We start from the raw sequence: 15838 nt of genomic DNA, 5'->3' as shown, positions 1-15838 counted from the left end.
GCGTTCAATATTTGGGCATTTACTTAGAAATATTATATATAGAAGCTGCAGTCTGCATACTTACATCAAGTCAGGTCTAAAGTAGTTTAATATTGCACAAAAGGCCAACCCGTTCCTCCATGAAGTGGTGAAATTGGTGATTTTTACTCCTCTGTATGTTTTTGTCACTTCTTTGCACCATGTGAGCAGTGACTGGCTAGCATTGGGTTGTCTCCCCAGAATAGGACTTGGTAATGGGCTTGGCTGAAAAAGATTTAGTAAAAGGACAAAGAGTGAGTGGTGTTAATACCTAGATGCAATCATTCTATTACATCACAATTAGACAAAAGTAATGTGTACAGCGCTGCAGAATTAGTGGCGCTATAAAAATAGCTGATGATGATGATCACATTTATCTGCCGCAAACCCTAACTGAAAAGGAAACTTTAAAAAACAAGAAGGGACTTAAAAACTACAGGTCCTCAAAGCAACATGTTGCCACTGTCTACTTTGCTTCATATTACACAAGCACACAGAGATCTGTTTTATGCCAACATTTTACCCAACTCTGCAAGAAACCAAATATCTTTACTATTATGCCATAGATGTATTCACTATATACGTTCCTTTTTTCATTAAAAAAATGTTATTTAACTGCTGCCTAAATTATTCTACATGGAGCCGGACTGACAGGCCCTTAGGGGAGACAGACTTTATCCTGGGTCCTTATGCTGCCAGGTCACAGCATTGGCATGAGCAGCGATGGCTCAAGTTACGCCTTTGTGGGTAAAAAATGTTATGCAGATGGGGCAATTCTCGCTCCACACAGGTTTATGACACATTCTGGCCATAAGACTTCAGCAATGTGAAATGAAAGCAAAACACATTAAATACATTTACAGATTTCACATAAATAACACTTATAAAAGAGAAACATGTACAATGATTTAATGCAAGCTCACACTCAGTCTAATTTTGTTTTAATTAGACTAAGTGTGACAATCTTGATCACCAGGCAGTAAAGGACCTGCGTCTTTTCTGGAAGGGGTGTATAATCTCCACCCCTGATTGTAATCTTTTGATGTCTGGAGTAGCTGTCAGTTTGCAGAGACACATAGTTAGCAGGCTACACGGAGTCTTAGCCTTTGGCGAGCCCCTTCTGACGGATCCAGCAATGAGCGGCGGCTCTAGACTTCTGTCTGGAAAAAATGGTGCCGAGCTAAAGCGTTTGATTGTAATTTAGACACTTCAGGCACTATATACAGCTCTGTAACTGAAACACACCCTTCCCAAAATGAAGTCATGTAAAATTATCTTTTCAGTTACAATGGAAAAAATGACAGTCAAATATAAAAAGAGTTTTTCAACATTTTGCTGTCTCTTTGATGACAACACTGAAAATGGATATGACATTTTACAAACAAAGTCTTTAAGTGTACGAATGTGTACAATCTTTTGGAGAGTTTGAACCTTCTGTTGTTCATAGAACGTACAGAAGCATTTGATGTTTTAATTGTATTACATTATGCAATACATACAAAATATATGATGTATTGAAAACATTTTTTTTCATGATCTGATGTAATATCTGGGTGTGGCTAGTTACTCCATATTTTAGTACAAAAACTGTGTGTGAGAATGGGGGGTGAGGCAACATTTTGCAGTTTTCCCCACATTCTTAGCCTCCAACCACATCATTACACCAGCAAGACGCCCAGCCTCTCCCTACAGACAATAAGCGATTGCCTAGCGGTGCTTTATACTTCAGCATAAGCATGGAGAGAGGCAGCTACCGTTTCATGTCAACCAGTGGCGGAACTACCATTGGTGCAGCAGGTGCCGTGCACCAGGGCCCATGGAGATAATGGGGCAGATGCAGAGGGTCAGGGGTCCCGGGTTCCCTACACCGGCCTCCATGCACGAGAGCCCACAGCTTGTTAGTTCCGCTTCTGATGCCAACCATTATCTGCCATCTGGTGTAAGGTATCTACCATGTCACATGATCAGCCAGGGCCTGTATTTAACTGTATTCAAATCACTACAGCAGGTATTATACAGTTTATTACAAAACTCTCTTTCTTCACTGAACTGCTAACACTTAGCTTCAATGGTAACATTGTCCAAAAATGACATCTATCATATAGATAGATCCTACTTGTGTAAAACTCATTCATAATAGAACTGGATGACCATAGGAATCTTAGCCAGGAGACGGGAGGTTGGATGGTAGGAGACAGAGGAAAAAGGAGGGTTAAAGTGAGAGTCATAACGCTCTCGATACAATATTAATATGATACAACTCATATTATTCTGTCCAAAGAGATACCACATAACATTTTGGGGTAGTCATGCAAAATACTTATATATTCCGGGAGATACACCTTGCAAATTTTGTTGAAGACCGCAGTAAGTGGAGGCTTTTCGGATTTGCCATTATGAAACAATTAGTTACGCTTAAAGCAGCAATCCCACGAAGAAATTAGGATTTATTTTTTATTTTACTTTTTTTTTTTTTTAAAAAAGAAACATAAATCACTGTGGCAGGCTGTAAGAAAACACTTGGCAACTACTGTTTCCTTTAGTTTGTTTCTTCAGGCTGCTATCAATGATTTATAATTCTGCACACAGTTTCCATAGTGTAGTTACGTGGCACATGACGTGGTCAGCAGAGGTGCTGTGGAGTGCCCTCAATGTAAAAGCCTTCTCTTCTACCTTTACATACTAACAGTGATTCCGTCTGAGTGACTGGCAGTCATACATGTCTGCCCTCCAGAGAGGTTTTGAAAAGATAACGGTTTGTGGGAGGACAGGAAAGACAATGCATTGTTACAAAGTTTTTCCGGCATGGAATAATAGTGTGTAACAGAGTTCATGTGGATGTGATCACAAAACATGAATGTAGGCACCACTGTAATTACTGATTATATTATTAGTCATTTGAGGTCAGCAGGAGAGTCAGTCTTCTAAAGTTTTTTTTGACCCCTGGACTCCCTGGAAGCGAATATTGGGGTTATTTACTAAAAAAACAGTAGAGAGAGAATAAATGGAATGTGCATCATAATAAGCAACATGTTGGTTGCTACAGAGCTTTCAAGCATAGTATAAGGACAAGTCCAATACACCAGACTAGCTGCCAAAATAAAGTGATTCAGAACAGTCAAGGAGAGCCACAAATATATACACAAATTAATAAATTAAAAAATCATCTACATAGTTATATGCAAACTTTTTGGGCCAATGGTCAAATTTCATGTTTTACTTAATTTAACTGAAAAAGACATTTACACAACAACTGCAGGGTACCAACTTAAAGAAGAATTATTTATAATTTTAATACATGATTACTATTTATTTGGTGAATTTAGTGAATGTAACATATGCAAAACGATTTTCACATGTTATCAAGTGCACAGTTGGCGTGTGTGTGTGTATGATATAGATATATATATATATATATATATATATATATATATATATATATATATATATATATATATATATATATATATATATATATATAGATATATATAATCTCTATCAAAGATATTCCCTGCACTCCCCCATAAAGAGAGCACTGGGCCAACCACCATGCGCAACACAGGCATACAAAGTAGACATGAATGACTATTAGATATCAAAATAATTTATTGCATTGCAAAGTGAAACATTGTAAAGAATGCCTCCAAACTCAAGCAAGTCCCCCATGTCACCGCACCAATCAGCCAGTCCACTTGGCTTGAGGCTAGTAAATCATGCAGCCCACACTAAGTGCTTTTGACATGCAAAGAGCAAACAAAATGTTATTGCAGGCATTAAAAAAAACACGACTCATTGCTATGAAATTGAGCAGACAGGTTAAAAAACAAAAAAGTTTGAAGCCCTGCCTGCCATAAGGGTTGCTTCTTATGTGTAGCATATAAAAAAGAAAACCTGCATCCCAGTATTGTATTATGCCTTGTAGCAATACTCAACGATTTACAGATGTCTACCCATTACATCACAATTTCTATAAAGTTGCCACAGGTAGCAGCAAAAGTTGGTGTATCTAATAAAGTGAACGATAAATATGTTGCAATATTTATTTGCTTGTTTAGAGTGAAGCCGTCACACAGTGAAACCTACAGATTTACTTGAAATGGACATCAACAAGGCACAGTCCGACTTACATGCATGAGGCTCAACTTCAGGGGCTGGCTGGGCCAGTCCCATTGTGGGCTACCTTGGGCTGGGTCACTGGGCTACATGCATTTAAAATATTAAAATAGGCTGCTGAGTAGAGTCTCACCCCCTGGACTGATGTTTGCCAGCCCTCTCCTGCCCCTCATTCATGAGACCTGTGTTTAGCCCACAAATTGGGATGTTTCCATTGTGACAGGTGGCAGATACACTTTAAGAACAAGTGTTCTCTATTTTCTTTTAATGCAATATATATTAATGCTTTAAAAAACATTTACAATGATAAATATCTCAATAACTGAGATTAATATTATAGCTTCATTGCTGCATTATTACTTATAACAGCTGCTTCGATGTTAAAGGTAGGAATGTATTGCAGTCTTAACATGTCTTTGAAGTGTTCGTTCTAGACAGACATACATATGAACAACCATAGTGGCAGATTAATCTAAGTCAGCTACAATGAATAAAAGGTGATAGTGTGTTGTAATGACAAAGAACGCCCCATGCTGGTGGAAGACAGTTACTGCAGCACAGACACAACCTGTCATATTATAAATGATTTATGTAACCACTGCTTGGGAAGACATGAAGAGAAGTAGCAGGAAGGCAATAATTCATTCAAACCACACACAAGCTAATGAGCTTTCTGAACATACACACTTTGTCAGGATCGTAGTGACTTAAATATAGCAACTCTTCCAATAACACAACTTATTGATTATAAAGTGTAAATGCAACATGATTAGCATAAAGTGAAGACAACAGATTCTTATTCCCCAATAATTAATAAAAATGGTTTGCAATTCTTGTTACAACCAGGGGGTAAATTTATCAAGCTGCGATTTTCTGGTTGGTTAGAAAAGTGGAGATGTTGCCTATAGCAACCAATCAGATTCTAGTTACCATTTAACACATTCTACAAAATGATTGCTTGATAACGTTACCCCCTGGACCACAAGAGTGAAATAGCTGCCTCTCACATGCACCCCCACAGGACTATTGCTAGTTACCAATCTCCACTTTCTATAACTGCTGGTTCTCTACAGGGCTTGCTGCACTAGCTGTTCTGTTGGGAAAAGCATATCACTGTACCTCTGTCAGTCAAAAGACTGTGCAACAAGTGCAGCCAGTCAATAAAAAAAGGGAAATTTAGAGGAGACGCAACAAAAGCAAAAGCGGTGCAGTCGCATTCTACTGAGAAGGCAATTATGGATTACTGGTTTACTTGCAGTGCTGCTAGGGATAGGGTTAATCTAATGTTACAAATAGTGTGTATCACAGTGGTGCAGTGTGTGTGTGTGTGTAACTCCTGCTGCCACTACAGCCCCCAGATGTGTTATCAGATGGATTACACAGTGGATTAATGTTACAAATAGTGTGTATCACAGTGGTGCAGTGTGTGAGTGTGTGCGAGTGTGTGTGTGTGTGTGTGTGTGTAACTCCTGCTGCCACTACAGCCCCTAGATGTGTTATCAGATGGATTACACAGTGGATTCTTCATTCCTTATGTAGTCACTAGTTTGTGATAAACCAGTGGTTATATATACTTTTGCACTAGTCCTGCCTAGCTGGCTGTGCGTTCGCTATTGAATGCATATCTCATTGCAATAAATGGATAATGCTTAATCAATATTTTGACATTTCCCTATCACTACATATTCATAAGTATTCTTAATGTGGCCAAGCTCAAGGCATTACCTGGCTTGCTACATGCAGCACCAAAGTTTCAGTGTTTACATCCAGCCAAGTTCTATTGCAGTGAATAGGTATGTAAGGGGTATATAAAAGCCCAGTATTGTTCAAACTCACTAAATATAATAACAACAACAACAACAACTATAGCTGTTGATTTACAATTCCACAGTCCTCTGCAGAATCAGACAGTGCAAAAAGCAGGGTACATGGATATACAGGGCAGTACAGTGGCTTAGTGGTTAGCACTTCTGCCTCACAGCACTGGGGTCCTGAACTGATTCCTGACCATGGCCTTATCTGTGTGGCGTTTGTATGGTCTCCTCGTGTTTGCGTGGGTTTCCTCCGGGTGCTCCAGTTTCCTCCCACACTCCAAAAACATACTAGTAGGTTAATTGGCTGTTATTAAATTGACCTTAGTCTCTCTTGGTCTGTGTGTGTGTCTGTTAGGGAATTTAGACTGTAAGCTCCAATGGGGCAGGGACTGATGGGAGTGTGTTCTCTGTACAGTGCTTTGGAATTAGTGATACTATATAAATAGCTGCTGCTGCTACAGGGTACATAAAATAAAGGAGCTGTGAAAAGAGCGTGTAGGGAGGGGCCCTACTCATGACCGAACCTACAATCAAATAAGAAAAAGGACAGTGCCAAGAGGAGCCATTGGGAGCTTAGAGTGGACATTGGGACAGTTGTGAGGGTGTACTGAGAGTACTATGGGTGAGAGCAGTGTAGGTTCTAGTAAAGAGGTGGGATTTCAAAGAACATTTATAGATTTCAAGGCAGGAGGAGAGTCGTGGTATTTCATAAGTGGGTAGTGGCAGTGGGGAAGTAGGCAGGAGTTCAGTTTAATCAGAGAGATTAGGTGCAGGTTAGAGGAAAAGGGAGATTATTTTAAGATGAGGTTTGAGATTTGTTAAAGTGTATTGTTATTGAAGGCTTTGTAGGTAATGGGGTGCATTTTTAATTGGTTTCTAGAGAATATGGGTGAGCCAATGTAGGGATTTGCAGAGTGGTGCAGACGATGAGAGATGATACGTCTTGCTGCTCCATTTAGGACAGAATGAAACCGGGACAGATGGGTGAGGAGAATAGCAGACAAGAAGGAGCTGCAGTAGCCAAGGCAGGAGATGAGAGGATGCATAAGAGTATTGGTTGCATCTTGTGTAAGAAAGGGCATATTCTAGCAACTTTTCAAATGTGGAGATAACCAGACATCAAGGTAGCTTGGGAGACTGAAGAACGAGTAGTTGTTGATGGTGAGATGGAGGAGAGAAGCCGATGAGCTCTGTTTTGACATGTAAAGCTTTAGTTAGCATTTGGATATCCATGTGGCAATAGCAAAAAAAACCCAGTGATCACAGGACATCGTAGGTGGTCAAGGTAGGTTAGTGTATTGTCAGCGTACAGGCACTAATGGTGGCTGAATTAGATCACCAAGAAAAGCGGTACATAGTGAATAAAGTAGATGGCCAAGAACAGAGCCTTCTGGGAGCCAAAAAAATAGTGTGAGTGCTACAGTTAAAGACAACGAAGGAGTGGTTGGATAAGTTGGATGAGAACCAGGAGAGAACTTATATTAAAAGACAATGGAGAGAAGGGTGAGCAGGAAACAAGGGTGATCAATTGTGTTTGCAAATTGCAAATACCATTGCAAAGATTAGAGAAGAGGAAAGAAAGTGAGGTAGGGTGTTGAACACAAGCTACTCAAGTAGTTTGGAGGTAAAGAAGAGGATTGAAATAGGGTAGCAATTACAGTTAGAGGCTGGGTCAAGGGAAGATCACTAAAATGAACATGTTTAAAGGAGGATGGGAATTTGCCAGTTAAAAGGGACAGGCTGAAGAGGTGAGCCTATGGCGGGGATGCAAAGGGCAAGAGGGAGTGGTCAAGATGAGAGGGAATAGGACAGAGGTGGCAGGTTGTGCGGTGAGATGATGACATAAGTGCAGAGAACTTGTCCTCAGTCACAGGACAACTGATGGCGGATTGGGGAGAGCAGGAGAAGTTTGATTTGGTCTTTGAAGTAGGTGGCAAAGTCATGGGGTGTGAGCGAGGAAGGGTGAAGTGGTGCAGGTGGGCAGATGTGGGACTATATGGATGGCTATTGAAGTGAAGTAGGTTTACTTGACAAGTGAAAAGCCAGTGATGAAAGATGAAACAATGAATTTATACTGAAAATATATACATATATTAGACATATTAATATAGGATTCTGATCTGCTAAGATGCAGCAGAAAAAATAATAAAAGGTTCACTTAAGATTTTATGAATGTGAGTAGGAGCAGCCTCTGGCATCTTCACAGGTTAAGCGTAGAAAGTAAACAAAAGAAAAGATGGACTGATTAAAAAAATAAAGCACACAGTAATTATACAATGGGGACAAAGATATAATTTCCTAAAAGCAAGTGGTGCAGGTTAGTGCAGTGCATCTGGAGCAAAAGTCCTACAAACAATTTAAATAATAATATCAGTCTGATTTTGCAACAGAATTAAATCTAAATTAAAAAACAAAATCTCTGCATCAGCTAACTCAAACAAGTCCTGATATGCATGAAATGCGAGTTTGACAGTAGTGTCTTCCGTGTCTTGCTGTGGGTCTTCAGAAGCTCAAGCAGTTAAAAAAATGACAGACTTGTAAAAACCTTTCAGGAGCTTTAAAATGAACTCCACACACATCAAGTATACATTTAATTTAAAGGTATATCAAGTCTGTGGAAAGCCCAAGATCCTCTGGGGAGCAAAATGGATTAAGGTGTCAAATATGTGTCTTATTATGTGGAAAAATAAATAAATACTGGTTTAGTGTTCAGGAGAATGACTGGTTGTATAGAGTCAGAAACTGGGACAAAGGATTCTAAAAAGAAACCTAAATAGTGTTTATAGCAGGGCAGCTCAGCCATTGACTCAACTAAAACCAGCTCATAAGATATTTTACATACATGCTACCTATAGATATAAATTACACTTTGCACTCTACTTAGAATACATAGGATATACTGTACAATGTCTACACACCCTTACTGAAATTGCAGGTGTTTCTGATGCAAAGCCTGAAATCAACATAAATCATGTTGGACCCTTTTATATGACACTGCAACTAACAAAATAAATTTTTTAAGAAAAACAAGTGAAAATAAAAGACCCAGAAGACAAATGGTAATGTACTTTTAATAGGATTTTTCCTATTGACATAAGTAGGTCCATTGATAAGTGGGATGAACCTATGAAAGTCACAGTCGGATGTAAGCAATGAAGGGTTTATGCATCTGAGAAAGTCCCATTCCAGGCACAAGAGCAGCCAGGTTTCCAGCTGACCTGCTCACCCATGTTTATGCTTGATACCGGCCAAAGTTGATACATGCAATGTTTCCACATAAGTACAATAGCTGCCTTTAATTGTCACGAGTGCAGTTGTTTCCTTGGAACATTTCACACTGTTTGTGCTTGGTGGTGAAGATACAGCAGCATCCTGCACCACATACCTGGGGGTCTGTGTTCATGTTGAACCATGGATTAGCTCACCGCTACAGAGAAACAGAAAGAGACTGGTGCTTCCCTACATAGGCACTGAATAATAAATCTCCACCTTTAATTACCCTATCATGCCCATGCCCCAAATAAATTGTCAGAATAAAACAAACAAATGTATAAGGAACTGCATAACCGAAGATTCTATAAATGATTGTTCAGATATGAGATTCCTCCCCAAATGGTAGGTGACAGTGTGAATGCACTTAACAAATACGCATCCAGATTTTCTATTCAATGCAGCTGAGATACTCCTTCCAAGGTAAGATAAGGTAAGCTGTCCATGTATTTATGTGTTAGTGATCATTCCAACACCTGTTCTCCATATCATATCACTTGGATTTCTATATCTTTAGGTAGTATTTTGCACTTGTATTTACATGTAATCTGCTTTTCATTTGAAGGCTTCAAAATTGACAACGACTTCAAGGCTTCAGAAAAAAAAAAAAAGAAAAGAAACCATCTCTCCCAAACTTACTGCAAATCACTTAAAGAGCCTATTATTTACAGTAACACCATCATGTTTTAAACCCTCCATTACATTAACTATATATAACAAAGTATATATATTTAAAAGCAAAACATTTTACAACCAATAGATAGTGTCTCTTTGTGTGAACACAATTAAAATGAATCACTTTATATGCATTTCTGTTTGCAATTTTACCACTTTACAGTCGGTATGTGCAATTTTGTCTATTTATTTGAACAAACCCCATGTACAAAGGAGGAATGTATCATTTTTGCCTGCGCACATAAAATATGGCAGAAAGCAACCTTCAGTTCCATCTAGACTGCCATTTTATTTCTATCACTCTTCCGGTGACACTTTTCTTCATGTTATCTTTCAGTCTCCCGCTTTACATTTTCAAGTTCTAGAAATCCTATTCTTTTTTTTAAAATACTTCTATACTGCGCTATTAATATCTTCTATATATTGGATGGTTTCTACCATGTTAACGCGCTCTCAGCTCCTGAAGTCTTTCCTGATAAGTTTTGTTATATAGCCCATGCTCTATTTTATTATCCCCTCTCTGGATTTTCCTATTTTTTGTAAATGTGCTTTTGCAGATAAGGGATCCGGATGTGTAGGTAGCCTAGACAGTACTTGGGGGAGGTCTTACCATTAGCCTAATATGATCTATTAGACAATATGTCAAGTTAAGCTTTTTCAGTCCAATAATGGCTGGCAGAACAAACATATTACAAAAGGCTGTATACTAAAATCACTATCAATAAAGGTTTATGTCAAGGCTTTTTATAACAAAAAAAACAAAACAAAACAAAAAAAAACACAACAACCACAGCTCCCTCTAAAATAAAACCCAACTCCTCTACTTTGCATATTGCGCTTTAATGCTCAACCAAATATTCAAGGGTTGTCTAACTAGTTCGCCAAACTATTTTTGTGTCTCCTCTGAAAGATCTATGGACTGTATTGGATGACCAACCATAATACCTCTTGGTCTGTGAACACCATTCCATCATAAACGTGCAACTCTTGGACAGCACTGAAATATTCAGCCGTCTCAGCTAACAACCCTTTTTTTTCTATTTTAAACAATCTGAGATTCAGGTATACCTGTATTAAGGCGGGTAACATTACACTGATTTTTTTTTCCGCTCTAAGTCTCATTGTGGTATGGATTTTCTGTTATCTAGTGACGATTAACTAAGCATATATTATGCAAGACTGCAAAATGCTGGGCATTCAGGCTATTTTCTGGCCACATATGACCATACTGTGAGGTTATACTTTAGCAGTACTGTATTTATTTGAATTAATTGAAAGAAGAGGACAAAAAAAAAAAAGTCACTGGCAACACCCCCATCTCCTGGCATGGATACGTCTGTTAAGAGATTAGCATGGAAGAGAACACGAATACCTAATAAGATCCTTACAGCCTTACTGTTTAAGTGTCAATTATGCTATTCTCACAAGGCATTTCACTTATAATCTTTACTCTGTCAAAGGACTCAAAAATCATTTTAAACTGCTGTGAAAATGCTTGTAAAAATGTAACCGCTAAACTACCATACAGGTTTACTTTTTGCTTAAAGAGAGACACAATCAAACATATGTATAAGTGTGTATCAATTCATATCAAGTTTAAACAGGGCTTTAAAAGGAGAACGCTTTTTTATTGATTGCTGCTGAAAAATTTGCATCAAAACTTCAATGTTAACACTTTGCAACAAAAACAACATGAAGCCTGAAGCGGGTTAACTGACTGAACAGTGCAAGAGATTCCTGGAGCACTAACCACACAACACAGTGAAGTAGTTACAATCTTGAAGCACAAAAATACTTTTACAAATTCTTGTGTTCTTCTGGAGGGCTTAATACCTAGCAACAGCTAGTGGGTAGTGACGTGACAAAATGACCTGAAACAGAGTTCTAATCACAGGGTCATGTGTTCAGGAGAACCAATTGCCAAGGAAATGATGGCTACTCCTCTAAGGAGGTTATATATTCCTCCAGTCAGTTTGTGCACTGGGAGTCAGATATGGTTGCCATATCCTTGGCATCCACTGACAGGGATAAAATTAGCAACATGCAGATGACCTGGGTAGGCCTAACAGATAGAATTTACCTCCAGAATCGTGTCTTATATCCCAATTTGTGTGGAATATTGAGGTAGGGGTAATCCTGAGGTAAATTGGCTTTCAGTATCACCCTTATAATGGAGGAGGACATAGCCCCCAGGAGTCATACTGTTCTCCCAGATATTCAGGCCGTAGTAGCGTCAGACATTGACCCGGGTTGATTTTTGATTATAGGACCAGTGCCCACATTTTTTTTTCTTCACTTAGGAAGATCCAGTTCCAGATCGCTGATGTGTCCAACCTTAGATATTTACGGCATACCATTTCCTAACTTGCCGGTAGGATGACTATACAGTGCATCCGGAAAGTATTCACAGCGCTTCACCTTTTCCACATTTTGTTATGTTTCAGCCTTATTCCAAAATGGAATGAATTCCTTTTTTCCCCTCAAAATTCTACACATAATACCCCATAATGACAACATGAAAAAAGTTTGAGATTTTTGCAAATTTATAAAAAACTAAGAAATCACATGTACATAAGTATTCACAGCCTTTGCCATGAAGCTCAAAATTGAGCTCAGGTGCATCCTGTTTCCACTGATCCTCCTTGAGATGTTCCTACAGCTTAATTGGAGTCCACCTTTAGTAAATTCAGTTGATTGGACATGATTTGCAATGGCACACACCTGTCTATATAAGGTCCCACACTTGACAGTGCATGCCAGAGCATAAACCAAGCACGAAGTCAAAGGAAATGTCTGTAGACCTCCGAGACAGGATTGTCTCGAGGCACAAATCTGGGGAAAAGTACAGAAAATATCTGCTTCTTTGAAGGTCCCAATGAACACAGTGGCCTCCATCATCCGTACATGGAAGAAGTTTGGAACCACCAGCACTCTTCTTAGAGCTGGCCAGCCATCTAAACTGAGCAAACGGGGGAGAAGGGCTCTAGTCAGGGAGGTGACCAAGAACCCGATGATCACTCTGTCAGAGCTACAGGATTCCTCTGTGAAGAGAGGAGAACCTTCCAGGACAACAATCTCTGCAGCAATCCATCAATCAGGCCTGGTATGGTAGAATGACCAGACGGAAGCCACTCCTTAGTAAAAAAGCACATGGCAGGCCGCCTGAAGTTAGCCAAAATGCACCTGAAGGACTCTCACACCATAAGAAACAAAATTACAAACAATGTGAACGTCCTTGAGTGGCCCAGCCAGAGCCCAGACTTGAATCCGATTGAACATCTCTGGAGACATCTGAAAATGGCTGTGCACCGATGCATCCCTTCCAACCTGATGGAGCTTGAGAGGTGCTGCAAAGAGGAATGGGCGAAACTGCCCAAAGATAGGTGTGCCAAGCTTGTGGCATCATATTCAACAAGACTTGAGTCTGTAATTGCTGCCAAAGATGCAAAGTATTGAGCAAAGGGTGTGAATACTTATGTACATGTGATCTTAGTTTTTATTATTTTTAATAAATTTGCAAAAATCTCCCCAAAAACTTTTTTCACGTTTTCATTATGGGGTATTGTGTGTAGAATTTTGAGAGAAAAAAAGGAATTTATTCCATTTTGGAAAAAGGCTGTAACATAACAAAATGTGGAAAAAGTGAAGCACTGTGAATACTTTCCGGATGCACTGTACATGAGGTTAATAAAAGGTGAGTCTTTTCCAGGCCAATAGTACCCAAGTACTCAAATACATGGGATATGGTCAACCCTAGACTTTATCTTCTTATCTATAAACCTGATCACTATGAAAATGGCCTCTTTATCAGCCTTAGCACTGTCTGCCATAGGTGCTGGTGGTCCCTTATATATATTATTGACACATGATTATTATATTTTATTTCGAAAGGGGGCCACAAAAGGTCTGCAACACTAACACTGTAACTTAACGTATACAATGGATCGTCAAGACCCCTGGTAACTACCATATTAATCTCAAAGGTAGAATAAAAACATGTAAACTGAATCAACCAGTTATTGAATTTCACCTTGTTACAGATCCTGTTCAACTGGGCTTGTGCACAGTGGCATATTTAAACACCCATTTACAGTTCACAAAGGCATATAGGCACGAGCTTTCCCAATTGTTCATTAAAAGTCGAATGCCCGATATTATTATCATTATTTATTTGTTAGGCGCCACAAGGTATCCGCAGCGCCGCACACAGTACTAACAGTAGACTATACAGGGTGAAACCATACAGAACAATGAACAAAAAGTACCAATACTTCAGAAACTCCGGCCAGTCATATGCAGTAAAGACTGAGCGGAAGAACAGGTATGGAGACAGGAGGAGAGGGGGCCCTGCTCATACGAGCTTACATCCTAAGGGAGGGTAAACAGACCAGGCACAAGAAGAGCCAGTTGAGGCAAGAAGAGAGAAGGGAGGACGAGCTAAAGGGAGGAGATGGGGGTTAAGTAGATGGCTTTGAGGAAAAGGTGAGTTTTGAGTGCACGTTTGAAGGAGCACAGAGTAGGAGAGAGACGGATGGAACGAGGGAGGTCGTTCCAGAGAAGGGGAGCTGCACGGGAAAAGTCTTGGATTCTGGAGTGGGAAGAGGTGATAAGAGTGGAGGAGAGGCGGCGGTCGTTGGCCGAGCGCAGGGAGCGGGCAGGAGTGTGAATGGAGAGGAGGTTAGAGATATAAGGGGCAGTAGCTGCGATAAAGCTGCTCATCCAAACATTATAATAAGATGGATTTTATATGCCATGTCAAATTTTTGGATTGATACTTCCCAACTCTAGGCACTACCACGAAAAGGTGTCTCCTTACAAATTATAATGCTTGCAGTACATTGGCCTTTCTCCATTAGACAACAATACAAGAGACCAATTGACACAGACTGCCGTTCCTAAGAGCAACCACCAGGTACTGGCTATTCTATTCACTAGCTGTTGCTAGGTAGCAAGCCCTTTCGAACAACAAACGGGAGTTTGCAGGAATCTATGACCTGCAAACTATTTCTATTTTCCATTTCTTCTACAGAACAAGGGACTGGAGTCTAGCAATGTGGAATGATAAACAAGTGTGCCACCTGCTAAACTTGGCTAGAAGTGACACCCTCAGGTTGCAGGTCCTGACAATACATTGGCTCTATCCATAACACTGCCCTTGCCAAAGTGCTCCTTCGAACTTATACGCAGTTCCCAGTTTGATCCCAAGTTCCATAAGCTAACATACCATTACAGTGTTCCACCTCACATTGTTCGCACTCATTGCATAAAGCCCTCTTAGCATTGTTAGTATGTTACCACCTTTCACTGTGGAAGCAATTTGTATGATTTTACGTTCACAGAAATTAAATTTCAATGTCCTCTTGACTGCATTCTATTTCTGTTCTAAGCCAATTGTCATCTTCAGTCTCCCAGAAAATCTGACAGGTTAAGCAGTTGGTTCTGCTGATCACATGACCCTGTACATAGAACTCTGTGACAGATAAAAAAAAAACACATTTTTGTTTCACATCATTTTTTCATGTCAGTATGTTCTTTGGTAGGCTGTCACTAACCACTAGCTTGTTCCCTGGGACAAATAGTTAGTAGATAATAGAATCTGAATTAAAATGATTATTTGGACAGCACCAATCTGGGGGAAGGATGTAATAAGGATTTGAAAGGCTTAATATCCCATTATCTGCTTCAGAATAGTGGTAAAATGAATGGAGCAAAATATAGACACATTTTAGAAGACTATTTATATTCATCAGGACAATGATCCAAAGCATACAGCAGGCCTGGCCAACCTGTGGCTCTCCAGCTGTTGTGAAACTACATGTCCTAGCTAATCTAATTAATCTGTGGAATGATTAGAATAGATGTGCAAAGGTGGTTGAAGTTAGCAGGAATCTATCAAAGAAAAACAGATTCAAGGCAAAGTATGGTGTTTTCCATTCGCAATTTGTAGA

General features: G+C 39.5%; 1 protein-coding gene across 7 annotated transcripts in view; it reads right to left on the bottom strand.

The window, feature by feature from the left end:
- The window catches only part of EHBP1 (EH domain binding protein 1), a 267437-nt gene that overhangs the window by 126420 nt on the left and 125179 nt on the right, over positions 1–15838 (bottom strand). For all 7 annotated transcript variants that reach the window (XM_075203887.1, XM_075203881.1, XM_075203884.1 and 4 more), the window contains one exon: positions 65–243. In XM_075203887.1, the coding sequence (XP_075059988.1) occupies positions 65–243 (179 nt within the window). The remainder of the gene's footprint in view (positions 1–64; positions 244–15838) is intronic.

The sequence above is a fragment of the Mixophyes fleayi genome, chromosome 3 (genome assembly GCF_038048845.1).
Source record: "Mixophyes fleayi isolate aMixFle1 chromosome 3, aMixFle1.hap1, whole genome shotgun sequence".
Lineage (NCBI taxonomy): Eukaryota > Metazoa > Chordata > Amphibia > Anura > Limnodynastidae > Mixophyes > Mixophyes fleayi.
This window is presented reverse-complemented; position numbering and strand designations above follow the sequence as displayed.